Here is a 16,765-nt window from a genome sequence, read left to right on the forward strand (position 1 = left end):
CATCTATTAGGACCATAAAATATCTAAACAACCCACTTGGTGGGTGAATAGGTCCACATATATCCCCATATATACGTTCTAAGAAGGTAGGGGACTCAATGACAACCTTCATTGGTGATGGTCTGGTGATCATTTTGCCTTGATAACAAGCATTACAAGAAAAATCATTATTTATAAGAATCTTCATGTTCTTTAATGGATGCCCACTCGAATTTTCAGTAATTCGTCTTATAATTATTGATCCAGGATGGCCCAAACGGCCATGTTAAAGCACAAAAGTATTTGAATCAGTAAACTTCTGGATTACGATAGAGTGTGCTTCAACTGTACTAATCTTTGAATAATATAAGCCAGAAGATAAAGTTGGTAACTTTTCTACAATGCATTTCTGGCCAGAAATATTCTTTGTAATACAAAGATATTCCACATTCATTTCATCTATTATCTCAACATGATACCCATTTCGGCGGATATCTATAAAACTCAACAAGTTTCTTCGGGACTTGGAGGAGTACAATGAATTGTCGATAATAAGTTTTGTTCCCTTAGACAGAAATACAATAGCTCTTTCGGAGCCTTCAATCAAACTTATATTACCAGAAATTGTAGAAAGATTTACTTTTTCCTTATGCAAATAAGAAAAGTATTTTTGATCTTTGAATATAGCATGAGTTGTTCCACTATCAACTACACAAATATCTCCATGATTGGTCTTTGATCCAAACATAATTTGAGGATTATCCATATTCTTTAAAATGACATAAACAAAATAAATATGATAGTAAACATTATAACTTTTATTTATGTACAACAATTACATAACTATACTATCTACTACAAATAACAAAAATTAAAATATTTACATCTCTACATATTCACTACCGATCACATGACTTGTTTCTCCTTCTGGGAGTGCAAAGTAATCAGCTACATCCAAATGCATGAAGTCTAAATTATCTTCAGAAATAAAATTTGCTTTAGCATTTTTCTCTGTCTTCTTCAGGGAAGCTTGATATAGCTCAACCAGGTGCTTTGGCGTACGGCATGTACGTGACCTGTGCCCTTTTCCTCCACATCTATAGCATGCATTTTCTGGCTTTGTTTCTTGCACCACTTCATGCTTTTGTTCCTTCCTTTTTCACTGCTGGTGGTAAGGAGGGTTCTTTAGTGCATTATTATTACCACGATTAGAGTTTCCTCCCCGACCACGGCCATGACCACGACCGGGGCCACGTCCTCTTCCACGTTTAGCTTGGTGGAAGTTCATCTCATTCACTTCAGGGAATGGACAAGAACCAGTAGGTCGGCTTTCATGGTTTTTCATTAATAGCCCATTATGTTGCTCGGCTACAAGAAGATGTGAGATAAGTTCAGAATACTTTTTGAATCCCATCTCTCGATATTGCTGCTGCAGGAGCATATTCGAGGCATGAAAAGTGGTGAAAGTTTTCTCCAACATATCATGATCAGTAATAGTATCACCACATAGTTTCAATTGGGAAATAATTCTGAACATAGCAGAATTATACTCACTGATAGATTTAAAATCTTGTAGCCTTAGATGAGTCCAATCATAACGTGCCTGTGGAAGAACGACCATCTTCAGGTGGTCATATCTATCTTTCAAATTACTCCACAGTATGACTGGATCTTTAACAGTAAGATATTCTATTTTCAGACCCTCATCAAGGTGATGGCGTAGGAATATCATTGCTTTGGCACGGTCTTGGTTTGATGCCTGATTTTTATCTTTGATGGTGTCTGCCAGACCAATCGCATCAAGATGAATTTCGGCATCAAGCACCCAAGACATGTAGCTTCTGCCCGATATATCCAGGGCTATAAGCTCAAGTTTAGAAAGATTTGACATTATTTAGAAAAAGAAAGTTCGTACTTCTGATACTTTCAAAGTATTTTCTCGAGATGGCAGAGTCTCGTGCTGATAACGTGTTATAAAATAAAGACTGTAAAGTAAAGACAAGTATAGAGAGAAACTGATATATTATTCTCACTTCAAACTTATGTACATAATGAACTGGATTCTCCTCTATTTATAGAAGAAAGGAAGCTGTTGTGTAAGCTGCTACTGCAAGCTGCTTGTAAGTTGTTGCTCTAAATTGTTGTGTCAGATATAGATAATCTTCTATCATGGGTAATATTTATCCATAACGGAGTACCGAAAGGATAAGCTTCTTCAGGAGGCTTATTTCCAATAGAGTACTAAATAGATAAATGTATTTATGGCGGAGTCTCATATGGGTAAACTTCTTCAGGAAGCTTATTTACAACGGAGTACTAAATGAACATCCATAATATAATATATTCATAACATTAAATAGCATAGTACTGCAGTATTAGGAAAAAGAAAAAAAGAAAACCCAATGACGATATTTCATGTGAAAAAGGAAACGAAAATAGAATATTAGTAGTAAATTTATGTTTTTTGTATATATAATAAGAAAAGAGTAATCTGATTAGAAAATAATATGGGTTCAAATTAGAACTCACGATATTACTATTCAAATTATAATAACTTTACTATCTTCATGATTATTTTGAAGGTCAAGTAAATATTTTAAGGTGCAATTGCTTAAATAATTATTTTTAATTAAAGCACTTAATAAGAAAAGTCTCTAAAAAGAAAGAGTAGAGCTGATATTCTTTCAGAAATATTTGTTTTTATATTTTCAGATTCATTTTTAATGTAACACATGATGTTCCTTATGCTAGAAGAGGACATCTCAACTTATTTAAAACTATTAGCAAATGAATTATCAACGGGAAAAAGTATAATCTCTTTAGTTATTTCCAAGTTGACGAGATTTAAATAAATTAGAATCTTTTTTTTCTCTTACATTTAACTCATTGAGAAATTATCAACATGTGTTGCCTATGAATTTTTTTGTGTTACCAACATGATTTTTTTTGTGTTACCAACAAAATGAGGAAAAAACAATACACAAAAACACACACAAGAAACAAAAAAAAAAAAAGCAAGCTAATCAAATATTGAAAACCTTTTTATATCTTTTTCGTTGATGTTTAATTCCAACAAAATAAGTTTAAAATCAGATGGTTAACTCAAAAAAATAATATTTTTATTAAATAAAGATGCATATAAATTTCTTATCTTTAAATATATTATTTAAATTAATAATTTTTACGAAATAGCTAGAGAAATAAAATTAAGGAAATTATTTTTGTAATTAAGTGTTGGGCCCATGCTTAGCATGAGCCATACCTCATCTACTATATATATATATATATATATTAAAAACAAAATTGGCTATGACATGGTAATTTTGACCTTTTCCATTATTAATAAAACATCCGCCGCTAATAAACACAGTTGTCTTCCATCCGTTCACCTCCACCACCACCGCCGCTGTAGATCTCCGGAGTCAGGTCACAGCCTCAAACGACAACGTTTAACTCATCTCAACAATCTCTCATGGCCAGCATTATCGCCCCTCCTTCCTCTTCACAATCTTTCGTCATTCAAATCAATGCCAAAAACACATCTCTCTCACCTCATCCTCACCAAAAGACTCTAGTTTTTCCAATTCTCTCCGCCTTCGGAGGCTCTACTCTCCGAATCAGAAGTGAAAAATTGCTCAAAAGGATGCCGTTTGCTATATCACAGAATAGTTCTGCTACTTGTATTGAAGTATCGGATAATGATGAACGGACTAAGAATCCGATTATTGTGATTGATAATTACGATAGCTTCACTTATAATCTCTGTCAGGTAATGCTGAAATTTTTGAATCAAGAATTGATCTTTGAATATAAATGAATGTGGAATATTCCTTCAGTTCTTGCCTTATTCGTGTAATTTTAAAGGTTAATGAAGCTTGATAAAAGAATTGATATTGGAAAATTGAAAAAATGACAGAATTTTATACTGAGTTTATCTTAATTTTGAAGTATTTGAAGCGTGAGAATAAACTGATCTTTTTCTGAAACTGATCTTAGAACATTGAAATATGTATGGAGTTATTATCTTAGTTTAAAAAGCTAAGAAAATAATTAAATATTATCTTACTTGTCTTAATTTTGTCCTTCTCTTTAAGTATGTTGCTAATCAAGTATATTGAAGTTGGAGCTTAATATTGATTTTGGAATACTGAGGCAAATTATTATTTTGGTGTTTATAACTTGTTTTTGAAGTATATGGGAGAGCTTGGATGCAATTTCGAAGTTTATCGAAACGACGAGCTTACCGTGGATGAACTGAAAAAGTAATGCACAAAGTTACGTCTGCTTTTTAATTTTTTTTTATCAAGCTGTTGTAGTATAGTTACAATATTTACACTTTACCAAGTGGAAGCTAACTTGCACATGCTGGTATGGGGCTCAGCAACCTTTATATCTGAGACCTTTGGTTTCCTTAACTAATTAACTGTTAGATTAAGGCTGCATCTGCATTATCTAATTTTGATTGGTGTTTGTGTGTTCTGGATCCGCTGCCATGATCACATTCAAATTTTGAGCTTGCACATTTAGCGTATTGAAAATTGTAGGTCTGGATGATAACTACACTATTATCAATTCTTTTGAGCTATAATTTCTTGGGTGCGTATTTGTGTCCGCACAATTAACAGTGCAGATAAGCAGGCAAAGAAGAAAATTGAATTGCTAAGTTTTTGAGAAATGAGATGCATATGCACTATAGGTTTAGTTTCTAAGTCAAATGATTGTTTATTTCTGGTTTATTTCATCAGGTTCCCATGATCTAGAGAGGAACTGCTTTTGCAACCAGATGCTTATTTGAAATTGGTAAATTATAATGAGAAAAGGACTAGGAAGTAAATTTTAATTGCAAAGATAATCTGGTGGTTTCCCGAAATTGTAGCAAAAAATGAGTTCTCGCACTCCTTGAAACTGATTAAGTTAATACCATGTGGTTTTTCTTTAATTTCTTGAAGGAAAGATCCACGGGGAATACTGATATCGCCTGGACCTGGTAAGAAGTTACCCAAAAATATCAAGTTATCATTTTCCTTTTCTTGGAACTTATGGAAAGATCGGTACTTCCGATCTAATTTTATTTGGGATTAGGTGCACCTCAGGATTCAGGGATATCTTTGCAAACTGTACTGGAGCTTGGACCAATTGTACCGTTATTTGGTGTTTGCATGGGTTTGCAATGCATTGGAGAGGCTTTTGGAGGTGTGTTATTGAATCAACTATATTGGAGTTTTTGTTGTTTCAATAATTGGCCTATCTGATGGATAGTTTGTTTCCATTCTATTTTTAAAAAAAGGTTTATAGAGGCCTTTAAAATGTTACGTGATTTCTTCCCTATATGCCTATACCTTGGTGGAATAGTCGAGGTGTGCACAAGCTGGCACGATCACCATTGTTATAAAAAAGGAAAAGAGTTTGTTATCCCTTTCCAATATCGAAATCACAATCGCCAACTACATTTGATCGAAGAAAGTTTATTGTCACGTGAATTGCATATATTGTACTGCATGGTATATGCATAAATTATTAGATATGTACCATATTCATACACTTAAGTGTCGTTTGTTGTGGAACGACCGAAATGAGTCCTATAGTGTCTTAAATATTTCTGTTCTGCTGACTGGTTAGACCAGAGAAACATAGCATACTAGTAGAATATCGTAATGCTTTGAGGAGAACTGGTGAGTTGCGCAAAAGAATAGTTAAAAGGTATTTAAACTTTTGAGTATGAATCCTCTGGGAGTATTATTTAGGTTGATGGAAAAAGCTCTACTTTCTTCTTTCTTTTTATTAAAGTAGTTAATTGTGTGTTTCACTACCCTAATCCTCTTTCATTGAATTTGTTCCTTTGCAGGAAAAATTGTGCGTGCTCCATACGGGGTGATGCATGGGAAAAGCTCCCCTGTGTATTATAATGAAGGTGGGGAAGACGGCTTATTTGCTGGGCTATCAAAGTAAGCTCTCCTTAATCTGATAATTAATAAGAAATTTTTCTGAACAAATTGCAGTTTGGTCTTTCTGATTTTAAAAAAAATCAAGATAAGTGAATTTCTCCATTGAATGTTAAGATCATCATTTCCTACAAGTTACAATTAGTTGCCTTTGCAATTGATACGAGCTACATCACCCCTACAATTTGAACTGAAGAAGACTAACGACTATGACACAACAGAAATGTTGTTTCCACTAGACCAATGAAAACTTGTAAAGTAGATATTCAATTGACATGTACACGAACTCGAATTCAATTTGTTTGCTTAACTGGTGTTGTTAACACCACTTTCTACCTCTTGTCCATCTTTCTTCCCCTGCATTTCCTTTAAGACCTTCCTTTAAGCTGAAAAGCTTCCATACAATAGAGAATCTGTTATAGAATGATTGGCTAAGCAAGTGGTAAAGCAGAATGGGCTTGTGATCTTTTGCCTTTAGATTCGGTGCTTCTTTCTTTGGACCAGCAACAATCAAGCTTGTGCAATGGATCCAATAGCAGGTGTTATCTCAAGGTGCTCTACTTGAGCATGGTGCAGTAGTGGCCTGAGTGTCTCAAGTCTAAAATTCTTCAGGCGGAATTGGAAATACTTTTGCTAAACTTTTCTGATCGACCACCCCATGATTCGTGCGAAGATGAAATCTCATAAGTTTCGGTTTGCCTCTCTAAGAGTTCTCCTTCAACACTAGCAATAATGGGAAGTATGCTCACCGGAGGAGATTCAATAGAACCTCTTAGTTTTCTTGAAACATAGATGATAACCAGTGATGCCAAAAGTACTAAAGCTGCAAAAACTTCAATGATAATTGCGTTATTCAGTCCAATTTCCTTGACTTATTCCTCTGATTCTATTTCAATGTCAAAGCTGCTGGTTTCAAAGTCTGTGTCACAATTTTCCAAACTCCAGTTAGCTTCTTCAGCTCCTTTTATTTCTGTCTCCGTTAATTCTTCTCCAATGCTTTCCTCTGAGATTCTTCAGAAACAGCCTCTCTACCTCTACGAGGTAGGGGTAAGATCTGCCTACATACTACCCTCCCTAGACCCCACTTATGGGATTCCACTGGGTATGTTGTTGTTGTTGCTTTCCTGTGAGATTCTCTTGACCTGCTCAACAGTTAGCTTCTGCCTGCTCAACTTTGTTGCTTGAATGAGCAAACTGCGCATTTGTGCGAAATACTTGAAATCTCATCAAGCAATGCTTCAAGGTTGATGGTCTCTGGTTCTCTTGATTAGGATCCTTCTTAACAAGAGCTTGACCCCTCTGCAGCTGCTCTTCAGAACCTTCAACTTCTTCCTCATCCACTTCCTTGGAACTAGTAACTTTACTCGCAGCTTTTTAACATGGTCTCCTCCTCTTCATTACCATGTAGAGTCGCAGTAACTTCAACCTCTGTGCTGTTGGTCCTTTTGTGGCTGAGTTGTTTTTTCCATTTCATGAGTTGCTATCTTCAAGAAACCCACTATATCTTCAACAAATTTGACTGCCTTAAGTTCATAGTGATCTCTCTTTGACTCAACTCCAGAAAACCACTTTAAGAATACAATCTCAAGGGGTTGGCCTGGTGGCAATTGACTTGAGCTTTGGGGTTTGCTCCCTTTCAAGGTCTCAAGTTCGAAACCCACTGGGTGCAAACAATTTCTGAGGGCCATCGGACTGGGTAAAACCTGAATTAACCGTGGTGCACTTGCGGGAAACTCCTTGCCGAGGGCCTGTGCACCCCTTGGATTAGTCGGGGCTCAAAGAGACTCGGACACCCGGTGCAAATAAAAAAAAAAGAATACAGTCTTATCCATATATGAGAACTCAGTGGTGGAGTCCCTTTCTGTGGAGTAACACCGTTCATCGTTCTTCATGCTTGTCTGTGCATTTCACCCAAGAAACCAATAATGCATTTCCCATCCATCCACTTAATTGGTTAAAGTAACTTGAATTCTACCTTATGTCAGTCTAAGAAATCCTTGTAATATCACTTCTATTATCTTAAAATAAGTGGAACTTTGTCTGATTTATGCTGACATTTCGATATTACCTATCTCATTTCAGCCCATTCACAGCTGGTAGATACCACAGCCTTGTAATAGACAAGGATACTTTCCCCAAAGACGCTCTTGAGATAACTGCGTGGACAGAAGATGGTCTTATAATGGCTGCTCGTCACAAAGTTTATCGACATCTACAGGTAAAAATTTCATCCTTTATGAACAAATTAGAGCTGTTATCATTCTGCTACGGATTCATTGCTCTACGCTATCTATTTGACTTGGTGAAAGAGTCTTTACATTTTGAAAATGTTATATGGTGATGTGAATCAATAAAGGAAGAAACGAGTATGTTTAAATTTGATGGATTGTTTGCATCTTGCTTGTTTAATGTAGGGGGTGCAATTTCATCCTGAAAGTATTATCACAACGGAAGGCAAGACAATAGTTCGCAATTTTGTCAAAATGATAGAGAGGAAAGAAGAAGCAGAAACTCAAGACTAGACCCTCTATATTCAATTATTCATGTACAATATTTGTGATTTTGCCTAAATAACCTATTCAAAAGTATGTACTTTTTCCTTGTTGTAAACTAGCAAAGGTAACTTAGAAGTTGTCAATACTTGTATTCTTCTCCTTGTCATGGATTTTGAAAAAAAAAAAAGGGGTTAAATGGATTAAGGCGTTTATCTCGTATGGTTAGCTTTTTGTTTTAATTAATGGAATTTTAGAAGGTTTCCTTGAGTCATACTTCATATAAATTTTGTTTCTAAAAGGTTTTTTTTTTTTTTTTTTTGTGAAAATATTTAAATTTTCTGAAATACAACTCAGACTTGGATTTTCTTTTTGTCTTTTGACATCACCATTGCGTATATCAAGAATATACAAGCCTATTGAAATCGAATTTCGATTAAAGAAGGACGAAGATTAGCATTATAAACAACTCAAGATGAATTTGCACAACAATTATATTCCTTTATTAATACCAAAAGAACTACTTTTTGGTTAAACCTAATTCAGTTCGATTGGTGATAGCAATGTATTAAAAAATCAGATAAATAAAATCCGACGTGAGTGCACTTATTCCAAATATGATTGGCCAATCCGTATGTTATCTACTTTTAGGCAGAAACCAAATCCTACATTTCTTTTCTTGGTTAATAATCACCAAAAAATTAAACAATCAATAAACTAAAGGTTCATCTCCTTACAACCTACTCCTATGTCTGATCTAAGGCTTGTTAACCAAATCAAATAATATATTTATTTGTGATATGAAAAGGGAATAATACAGTTAATTACCAAACACTGTATGCATATATCTAATTTAGGTATTGATGGATTATCATTATAACAAGCCGGACTTCCTCAGAATCTGTATTATTCTTTTACACGGTGGATATTCTCGTACACTTTAACTTTTTTATAATTATAGTGTCCGGGACAACTTTTGCGCACCACGATTAATTTCAACACATACCAAATAATTTTGACCATGAAACTTGGACAATAAGAAAAAATCACTTGATATTTTTGCCTTTTTGGGATTTTAACCTACTAAAATATCTAATTTAACTTCCTTCATGTTTTCATGTAAACAACGCCGTTTGTTTTAGAAAATATATTAAGTTATTATAACTTTATAAGTTCTAAGAGTTGACTAAAATATTTTATTGGTGTGGAAAAAGATCTATATTCTCTTTACTTTTTGCCATCCCTACCCCATTATTTTTGTTTGAAAATTGTGGAACTATTTGCTGCAATTATCTATAACATTCACTTGATACTTTTCTGATTTTCTGTTTTTGTTTTCATGCCTTTTATCATTTTTGACAAGGGCGTTATCCCATTCGAATAAACTATATAAAAAATTTAATCACATACTCTTAATATGCTCTAATGAGTATATTGGGCTATATTGGAATTGGATTGAGATGTAAAGGAGGTCTCTTACTTGGAAAAATAATATTAAAGAAAAACAATTATAGGATATGTGAGATAGATACAGGACGATGACAGATATCTACACATTTGCAAATTGTTACTTTATCTTTAGGTATATAAAATTTATTTCGTTTCTCCCCTAACTCGGACACTCGTGTCATTTAACAGATAATTATAAGTAATTATTTATAATAAATGGAGCCAATAACTAACTAAGACTAAGGCTGTCCAACGGGACGGGGCCGTCCCGTCCCGCATCCCGTTCCGTTCCGTCCCATTTAATTCTAAACGGGATGGGCCCATGTTAAACGGGACACGGGATGGCCATTTCGTCCCGTTTGTCCCGTCCCGTTTCGTCCCGTCCCGCCTGTCCCGTCTCATCCCGTCCCGTCCCACATCCTTTTTTGTGTGTGCATTATATACAAGAAACTTGTAATCCTGCTTTTCAAGGTTTTCCTAAGACAACAGTTAGAAATGATGTTTTTAAATTTCAAACCGAATATTTTCAGTATATTCATTGTGTATTGTTTCACTTAGATTGTAAAGTGTCTATCACATCTGATATAGGTCGTAGTTCTAATGGTTGTGATTATTTAACTGTTAAATGTCATTGGGTTGATCATCACTGGAATATGCAAAAACGTATTATTGGTTATAAATTTGTTGATTCAAAACACAGTGGAGCATATATTGCAACTATTGTTCTACAAATTGTTGATTTTTATGGACTCATTGATAAAGTTTTAACTATCACCTTAGATAATGCTTCTGCTAAGTGCTAACACAACTGCAACAACTAGCTTAATGAAATGATTGCAAAATTAATCCAACTTATGCACCGACCATTAATGAAATGATTGCAAAATTTAAAAAGTATTTTTTCCTATTCCCCAAGTTTATTTAATTTTTACTATACTTAACCCATCTTTAAAATTAAGAGGTGCAAATGGATTTGTTCGTAAAATTTATGAGAATTTAGCAATTCAAGAAAATGAACAACCATCTCTCGAAGACTGCCAAGATAACATATATTCTTATGTTAGATCAATGTTTGATAAATATAAATATATGGAAACAACAAGTGGTGAAACTAGGGAAGAAGAAAAATACAATGAGATACTTAGCACCGGGAGCTATGACGGCATGGAACTCATGGAACATCAATCAACATTGCCAATTCCAGAACAATGTCCGAGAGAAATTATAGATAAGTTACAACGAAGTTATATAGAAGCTTACAAATATTAGTATGATAATTTGTAATTGACTACTAAGAGGTCTAGTTTAAACAGAACCTTTCCTAGAAGGTGGCCGCGTAGAATAGGTGCTCTTCAAAAGAATTATATTTGTATGTGAGATTTGAAAGTTCTATTAATAAAATAAAAGGTTTTAAGCGTTGAATTGTTTTTATGAATTGTCTTACACTCTTACTTAGATACTTAATGGCCTGAAATTATATTAAATAAATTATAACTCTATTATAAATTTATAATTACTAGAATATTTCATTACAAGTTTTTTTTATAAATATTTTATAATTCTTTACTTAGTTTTCTAATTTCCGTTTAATTTTTAAGTTTATTAAATAACTCAAAAAACTAGTTATTGCAAACTTTAAAAACTTAGTCATTGTCAAAAAAATAGCGGTTTCCAAACTCAATGCTTAAATATTTTTTTTTAAAACGGCACTTAAAGCCCGCGAACTCGTCTTGTCCCGTCTCGTCCCGTTTGTTAGCGGGACGGGATGGGCCTACCGTCCGTCTCGTCCAGTCTCATCCCATTTGTTAGCGGGACGGGATGGGCCTACCATTTCGTCCCGTTTGTCCCGTCCCGTTTCGTCCCGTCCCGCCACCGTCCCAACTAAATGTCATCTCGTCCCGTCCCGTTAATTATGTCCCGTCCCATTGGACAACCATAACTAAGACTAACCTATTTACAATTATATCCTCTAGAGGCAGTCAAACGGGGACAAGATTAGTGACCTCAAACAAAGCAAGTAACATGCTACAACAAGTTAAAATACATCAATAAATCAGAATTAGATTGAAAATTTAATTCTCACTAGAACTTTAGCTTTTTCTCTTAAACAAAGGGTATTGTTAGATCTTCACTATTAATCTTTAGAAAAAGACAAAAAGAAATACATATTACTAGTTGTTTAGCCAAACTTAATTAATAATGAACTCAAAATCATGTCAAAGTTGTGAATGGAACTAATTGTAATTTGTTTTGTATCAGTTAATTGAGTCTTTCCCTTGAGCTATTTGTATTATAATCGATAGGCGATGGAACCAATTTGTAAGAATTGGGGGCAAAAGTCAATAGATTTTTAAGGTATTTTTAATTTAAAAGTTTGCAAAACTTGTTATTAAAAGCACTAGGCTAGATTTTCTCCGTACTGTTACGATAATTTGGTAAATATAAGCTTTTCGTAAGGATGATTTTATTCTTAAAAAAAAATAATTAAAACGACTTGTGTTTGTGTTTCTAATTAGGAGAACTATTTTTTTCGGTTTCTTATCTGCAAAAGAAAATCAAAGAAGCTAAACCAATCACGTTAACTCCCAAAATGAGCTTGTTTTTTCTTTAAAATTTAAGATAAGCACTTTCACAAATCTGAGTATAGATGGAAACTCTTATACCAATATATCCAATTGCTAACAATAATATTGCTATATTTGTAAAGTCTATTAAGACGTTGTTTTAATGTTTTCTTGATGTATTGATACTACAAAGAGTTTTCACGTAAAAATAGCACGGGCTAGTCACTTTTCGGATTAGTCATTCAGAAATAGCCAACGTTTGCAAAGTAATCGAAAAATAGCCACTATTTTGCTGCAACACGGAAAATTCCAGCATAATATACTGGAGATCGGTGCACCTGTGTATGAACTTCCAGCATATTATGCTGAACCGGTATATTATACTGGAACTCCAGTATATTACGCTCGAACAGTATATTATGCTGGAATATTTTTCAGATTTTGAAAAGTGTTTTCGTTCAAATTTATCTTTACATGAAAAGTGGCTAAATTTCGATTACTTTTGAAACTGTGGTTATTATTGAATGACCACTTGTAAATATGATTATTTTTGAATTTCTCCCAGTTTTCACTATCACAAAACTTCAAAGAGAGTAAGAATTAACCCTTGTTTGTCCCTCCCAGGCCCAAATAAAGAAGAAGAGTTACGATAGGTTGATAGTCATCGTAAAACTAATCATTTTATGATGAATTCTCACGATACATATATAGTTAGAACGTGCTCAATTAAGCACATGATGTCACATTCAGAGGCGGAGCTAGAATTTGGAGCTTATGGGTTCAAAATTCTAGTTCTTTTAAGTTACTGAATTCTAACGTAATAATTTGTGTATATTTAATAAATTTATTAAGACAAATATAAGATTTGGCCGAACCGTAGCCGAAGGGCTAGCTCCGCTCCTAGTCACATTGGCACATGGAGATGATGAAAAATAGCTAGGATAAGGATTCCATCACATCAAAATGAGCTTAAAAGGAGCGGCATAATCCGTGAGAATTCATATAAGCGACTCCAAATTGTTTAGGATTAATTATTTCATACATATAATTATTGTTGTTGTATAGTATAGAGATAGGATTTCTCTAATCTCATGAAACCAAGTGAACTAGATCTTGCTACGTTAGCCTTTTGATATGATTCTTCTCGTTTAAGATCTCATTGTTGATACAATGAACATAACCTTATGAAGTAATTGAGAACAATATATGGTCTATAATTTATATTGTGCTAACTCTTGATTACTTGTTTGAATTGAAGACATTGAAAAACTTTCCAAATATTATATCGAGCTTGTTGTTCTTTTGTCGGCCTTCATATATACAAACAGATTTTGTATCCCAATTAAGTTGATATTCCAAATTCCATTATGATAATTCCAAATCGAGCAACTTGTTGATGTTATTATTCTCTTTTTTCATGGCTTTTTATTGTCTTATTTTTTTCATACCTACTACCTTTAAGTGGCGGACCCACGTGGTGGATAGCGGGTTCAACTGAACTCGCTTCACCAAAATAAAATACTGTGTATATGTATAAATTATGATTAAAGCTGTGTAAATTTTGTATAAATATTTTATTTGAACCCACTTGACAATTATTATTTTACGACAAAAGTTATGTACTTCTAAGATTGAACCCGCCTGCACAAAATTCTGGATCCGCCACTGCTATCTTTAACTCAAAAAAAAATAAAAAAATAAAGCAAGTGTAATTATGGGCAATATTTGATTAATAGAGTCCATCTCACATAATCATAAGTATATTTGTAAAGTATAGACTTTGTCGACAATATTTTTTGGGACCAAAAAATATTGCATTGTGTGGTGGACATCATTTGCACAAATTATATCTCTTCTTTTACACCTAAGAGCCCAAAACATTTTTGTCTATAAAAGGAAATGTCGTTAGTTTATTTTAGACACACCAACAAGACTTGAGTCTCCATTTTTTGTTTCTTCCTTTCTTCCTTTATTAAGTGCGTTTTGTATGAGAGTTAGTGTTGGGAAGTACTTGTGTGAATCCTTTCTTTGGAGTGATCTTGTGAGGTTATTCTCTTAGGGTATTTGGGATTAATTAGAGTGTTTACTCTAATTTTATACTCTCTTTTGTACTCTTGTTGTTATAGTGAAATTGATCATCTCCGCTTGTGGACTAGGGGTGTTCAAAACCGAACTGAAACCGAAAATCGAACTGAAACCGAAGCTTAATGGATTATTGGTATAGGATTAACGGTTTAACGGACGGGGAACATATTAAATTTTTTTTATTAACGGCCTATTAGTTTGGGGACGGATTATTCAATTTTCTTAATGAATAATCCGTTAAACCGTTAAGAAAATATATATAATTTATTTTTATCCATATGGCTGCTATGGACAATGGTACGAAATGCAAAGTGAATTGTAATTATTGCTTGGAAGTATCTTTTTAAACAGTAAGAAATCTATTCAAATGATATTGTTGGTGTATTTTGTTGTGCACTTTTCGTGATGATTTTCACCAACTTCAACTCCTCATTTCTTGTACCTGAAACTGGACACTAAGTTCACGTTAAGATTATCATGAGAAACATGGCTAGAGTTTTGTTCAATAGACTGATCATTTGTGTGGTTTTCGTTGCACCATCGAATTATAAGGAGATTGTAGAGGCCAAGTAAGACGACTGCTACTCCGATAATGATAAGAGCACAATACAAAGTGGTACAGTGATGGATCTCTATAGATTACTTCTCTTTTGATATTCACTATTTGATTTTAGTAATATGACATCATGGTGTAATTTAGTTGATATATATGTATGAAAAATGTTGACTATATTATTGTCTCGGGGATGTACTCTCCAACACTGTTAAAGTATATTAAGTTTCAATCAACTTAAACTAAACCGATAACCGCTCGATAATAGCTAAATCGATACCAATCCGCCTGATATCTTATCGGGTGGCTAGCAGATTAATATATTAAAAAATCGATAACCGATAAGTCAAACCGTTAAGAGCAAATAACCGCATGTTCCGCCCGATAAGCAGCCCTATTGTGGACGTAGGTCACACTGACCAAACCACGTTAAATTGATGTCTTCTTTATATGTTTTAATTGTCGTTATCATCAACTTGTATTGTCTTATTATTATCATTATAACATTATTTGGCTAAATTCCTCACTACTCGAGTTCCCGATCGTAACACCAAGATCTTACCCGTCAATCTTTTTTAAAAACAAATGCACTCATTCACAGTTCCATTGGAAAATATGGGAGCAAATTATTTTCCCAAAAATGAAGAAGTCATTGGGAAGGCAAACTTTTAATTAAATAAATATAGGAAATAGGAACTAAACAAAGAAGAAAAATATATTTGGGTGATCCCAAGGGATTAAATGCACAATAGGTTGTTTTTATTTTGGGGGTGGGGGAGGGGGAGATAGCATAATCTTTTTATTAACTAATTGGGGAGATAATATAATCTTTTTATTGTTTTAATTAGTTAATAAAATGCTGAATCGCCAATGCTTCAATTATCACGACTTTCCCAACAAGATAAATTGGACCACTATAGATATGAAACACATCCCCATTAAACCTCAAGGCCAGGGCGAGGCTACCTTTTCTTTTACGAATTCGATCGAATTCAATAACTTTGGTTCAAAATTTAAATTTGACTTAAATTTTTTTTATTGAATATACATCATTATTAATTTAAAATTTAATAATATAAAAGAATTAAAATTCCAAATCATATATTTTAAATATTAGCTCTGGCTCTCCTCGAGGCTACAATCATAATACTGGTTTTCCTAGTCTTTTAAGCCAAACCTGTATCAACATAAAGCAGCACCCAAAATAGTTTAAACGTCACGCTGAAAATTGATAAATTAGCATATTAGGTTTACGCAGGTTCGGAGAAAGGCCGCACTTCTACAAAGATTGATTTCACTAAGGGGGTGTTTGGTTGGAAAATAAGTTATCACATGATTAATTATACCGAAATAAGTTATTCTGGATTAGTTATCTCACCCTCCCATAAAAATAAAAAATACTACAATCCCGAGATAACTAATTTCGGAATTAATTATACTACAATTTTATCCCAACCAAACATGAGATAAACTCATCTTAAATTTAATCCTGAAATTAATTATCTCTGGTACCAAACTAGCCCTTACCGGATAACTTAAACCCATATGTTTTTGCAGTAAATAGATAAAACCTACTTTATTCTTCCTAAAAATATGACAATCTGTTTTTTTAACGGCAGGGATTTGGGATTTTGAGGGGTGCAGGGAGAGGGGTGGGTAGGTGGTTAGGCTAGGAGTTTTCTACATATAATAAATAAAAAA

General features: G+C 33.8%; 1 protein-coding gene across 1 annotated transcript; it reads left to right on the forward strand.

Moving 5' to 3' along the window:
- The first annotated feature begins 3,318 nt into the window (after window positions 1-3,318).
- On the forward strand, window positions 3,319-8,635 carry LOC104111207 (anthranilate synthase beta subunit 1, chloroplastic-like). Its single transcript, XM_009620855.4, has 7 exons — window positions 3,319-3,748; window positions 4,171-4,241; window positions 4,929-4,966; window positions 5,062-5,172; window positions 5,825-5,924; window positions 8,004-8,139; window positions 8,336-8,635. The coding sequence occupies exons 1-7, from the start codon at window positions 3,452-3,454 to the stop codon at window positions 8,441-8,443; spliced, it is 861 nt and encodes a 286-aa protein (XP_009619150.1). The 5' UTR covers window positions 3,319-3,451; the 3' UTR covers window positions 8,444-8,635.
- Window positions 8,636-16,765: the final 8,130 nt, after the last annotated feature.

The sequence above is a fragment of the Nicotiana tomentosiformis genome, chromosome 6, assembly GCF_000390325.3.
Source record: "Nicotiana tomentosiformis chromosome 6, ASM39032v3, whole genome shotgun sequence".
Lineage (NCBI taxonomy): Eukaryota > Viridiplantae > Streptophyta > Magnoliopsida > Solanales > Solanaceae > Nicotiana > Nicotiana tomentosiformis.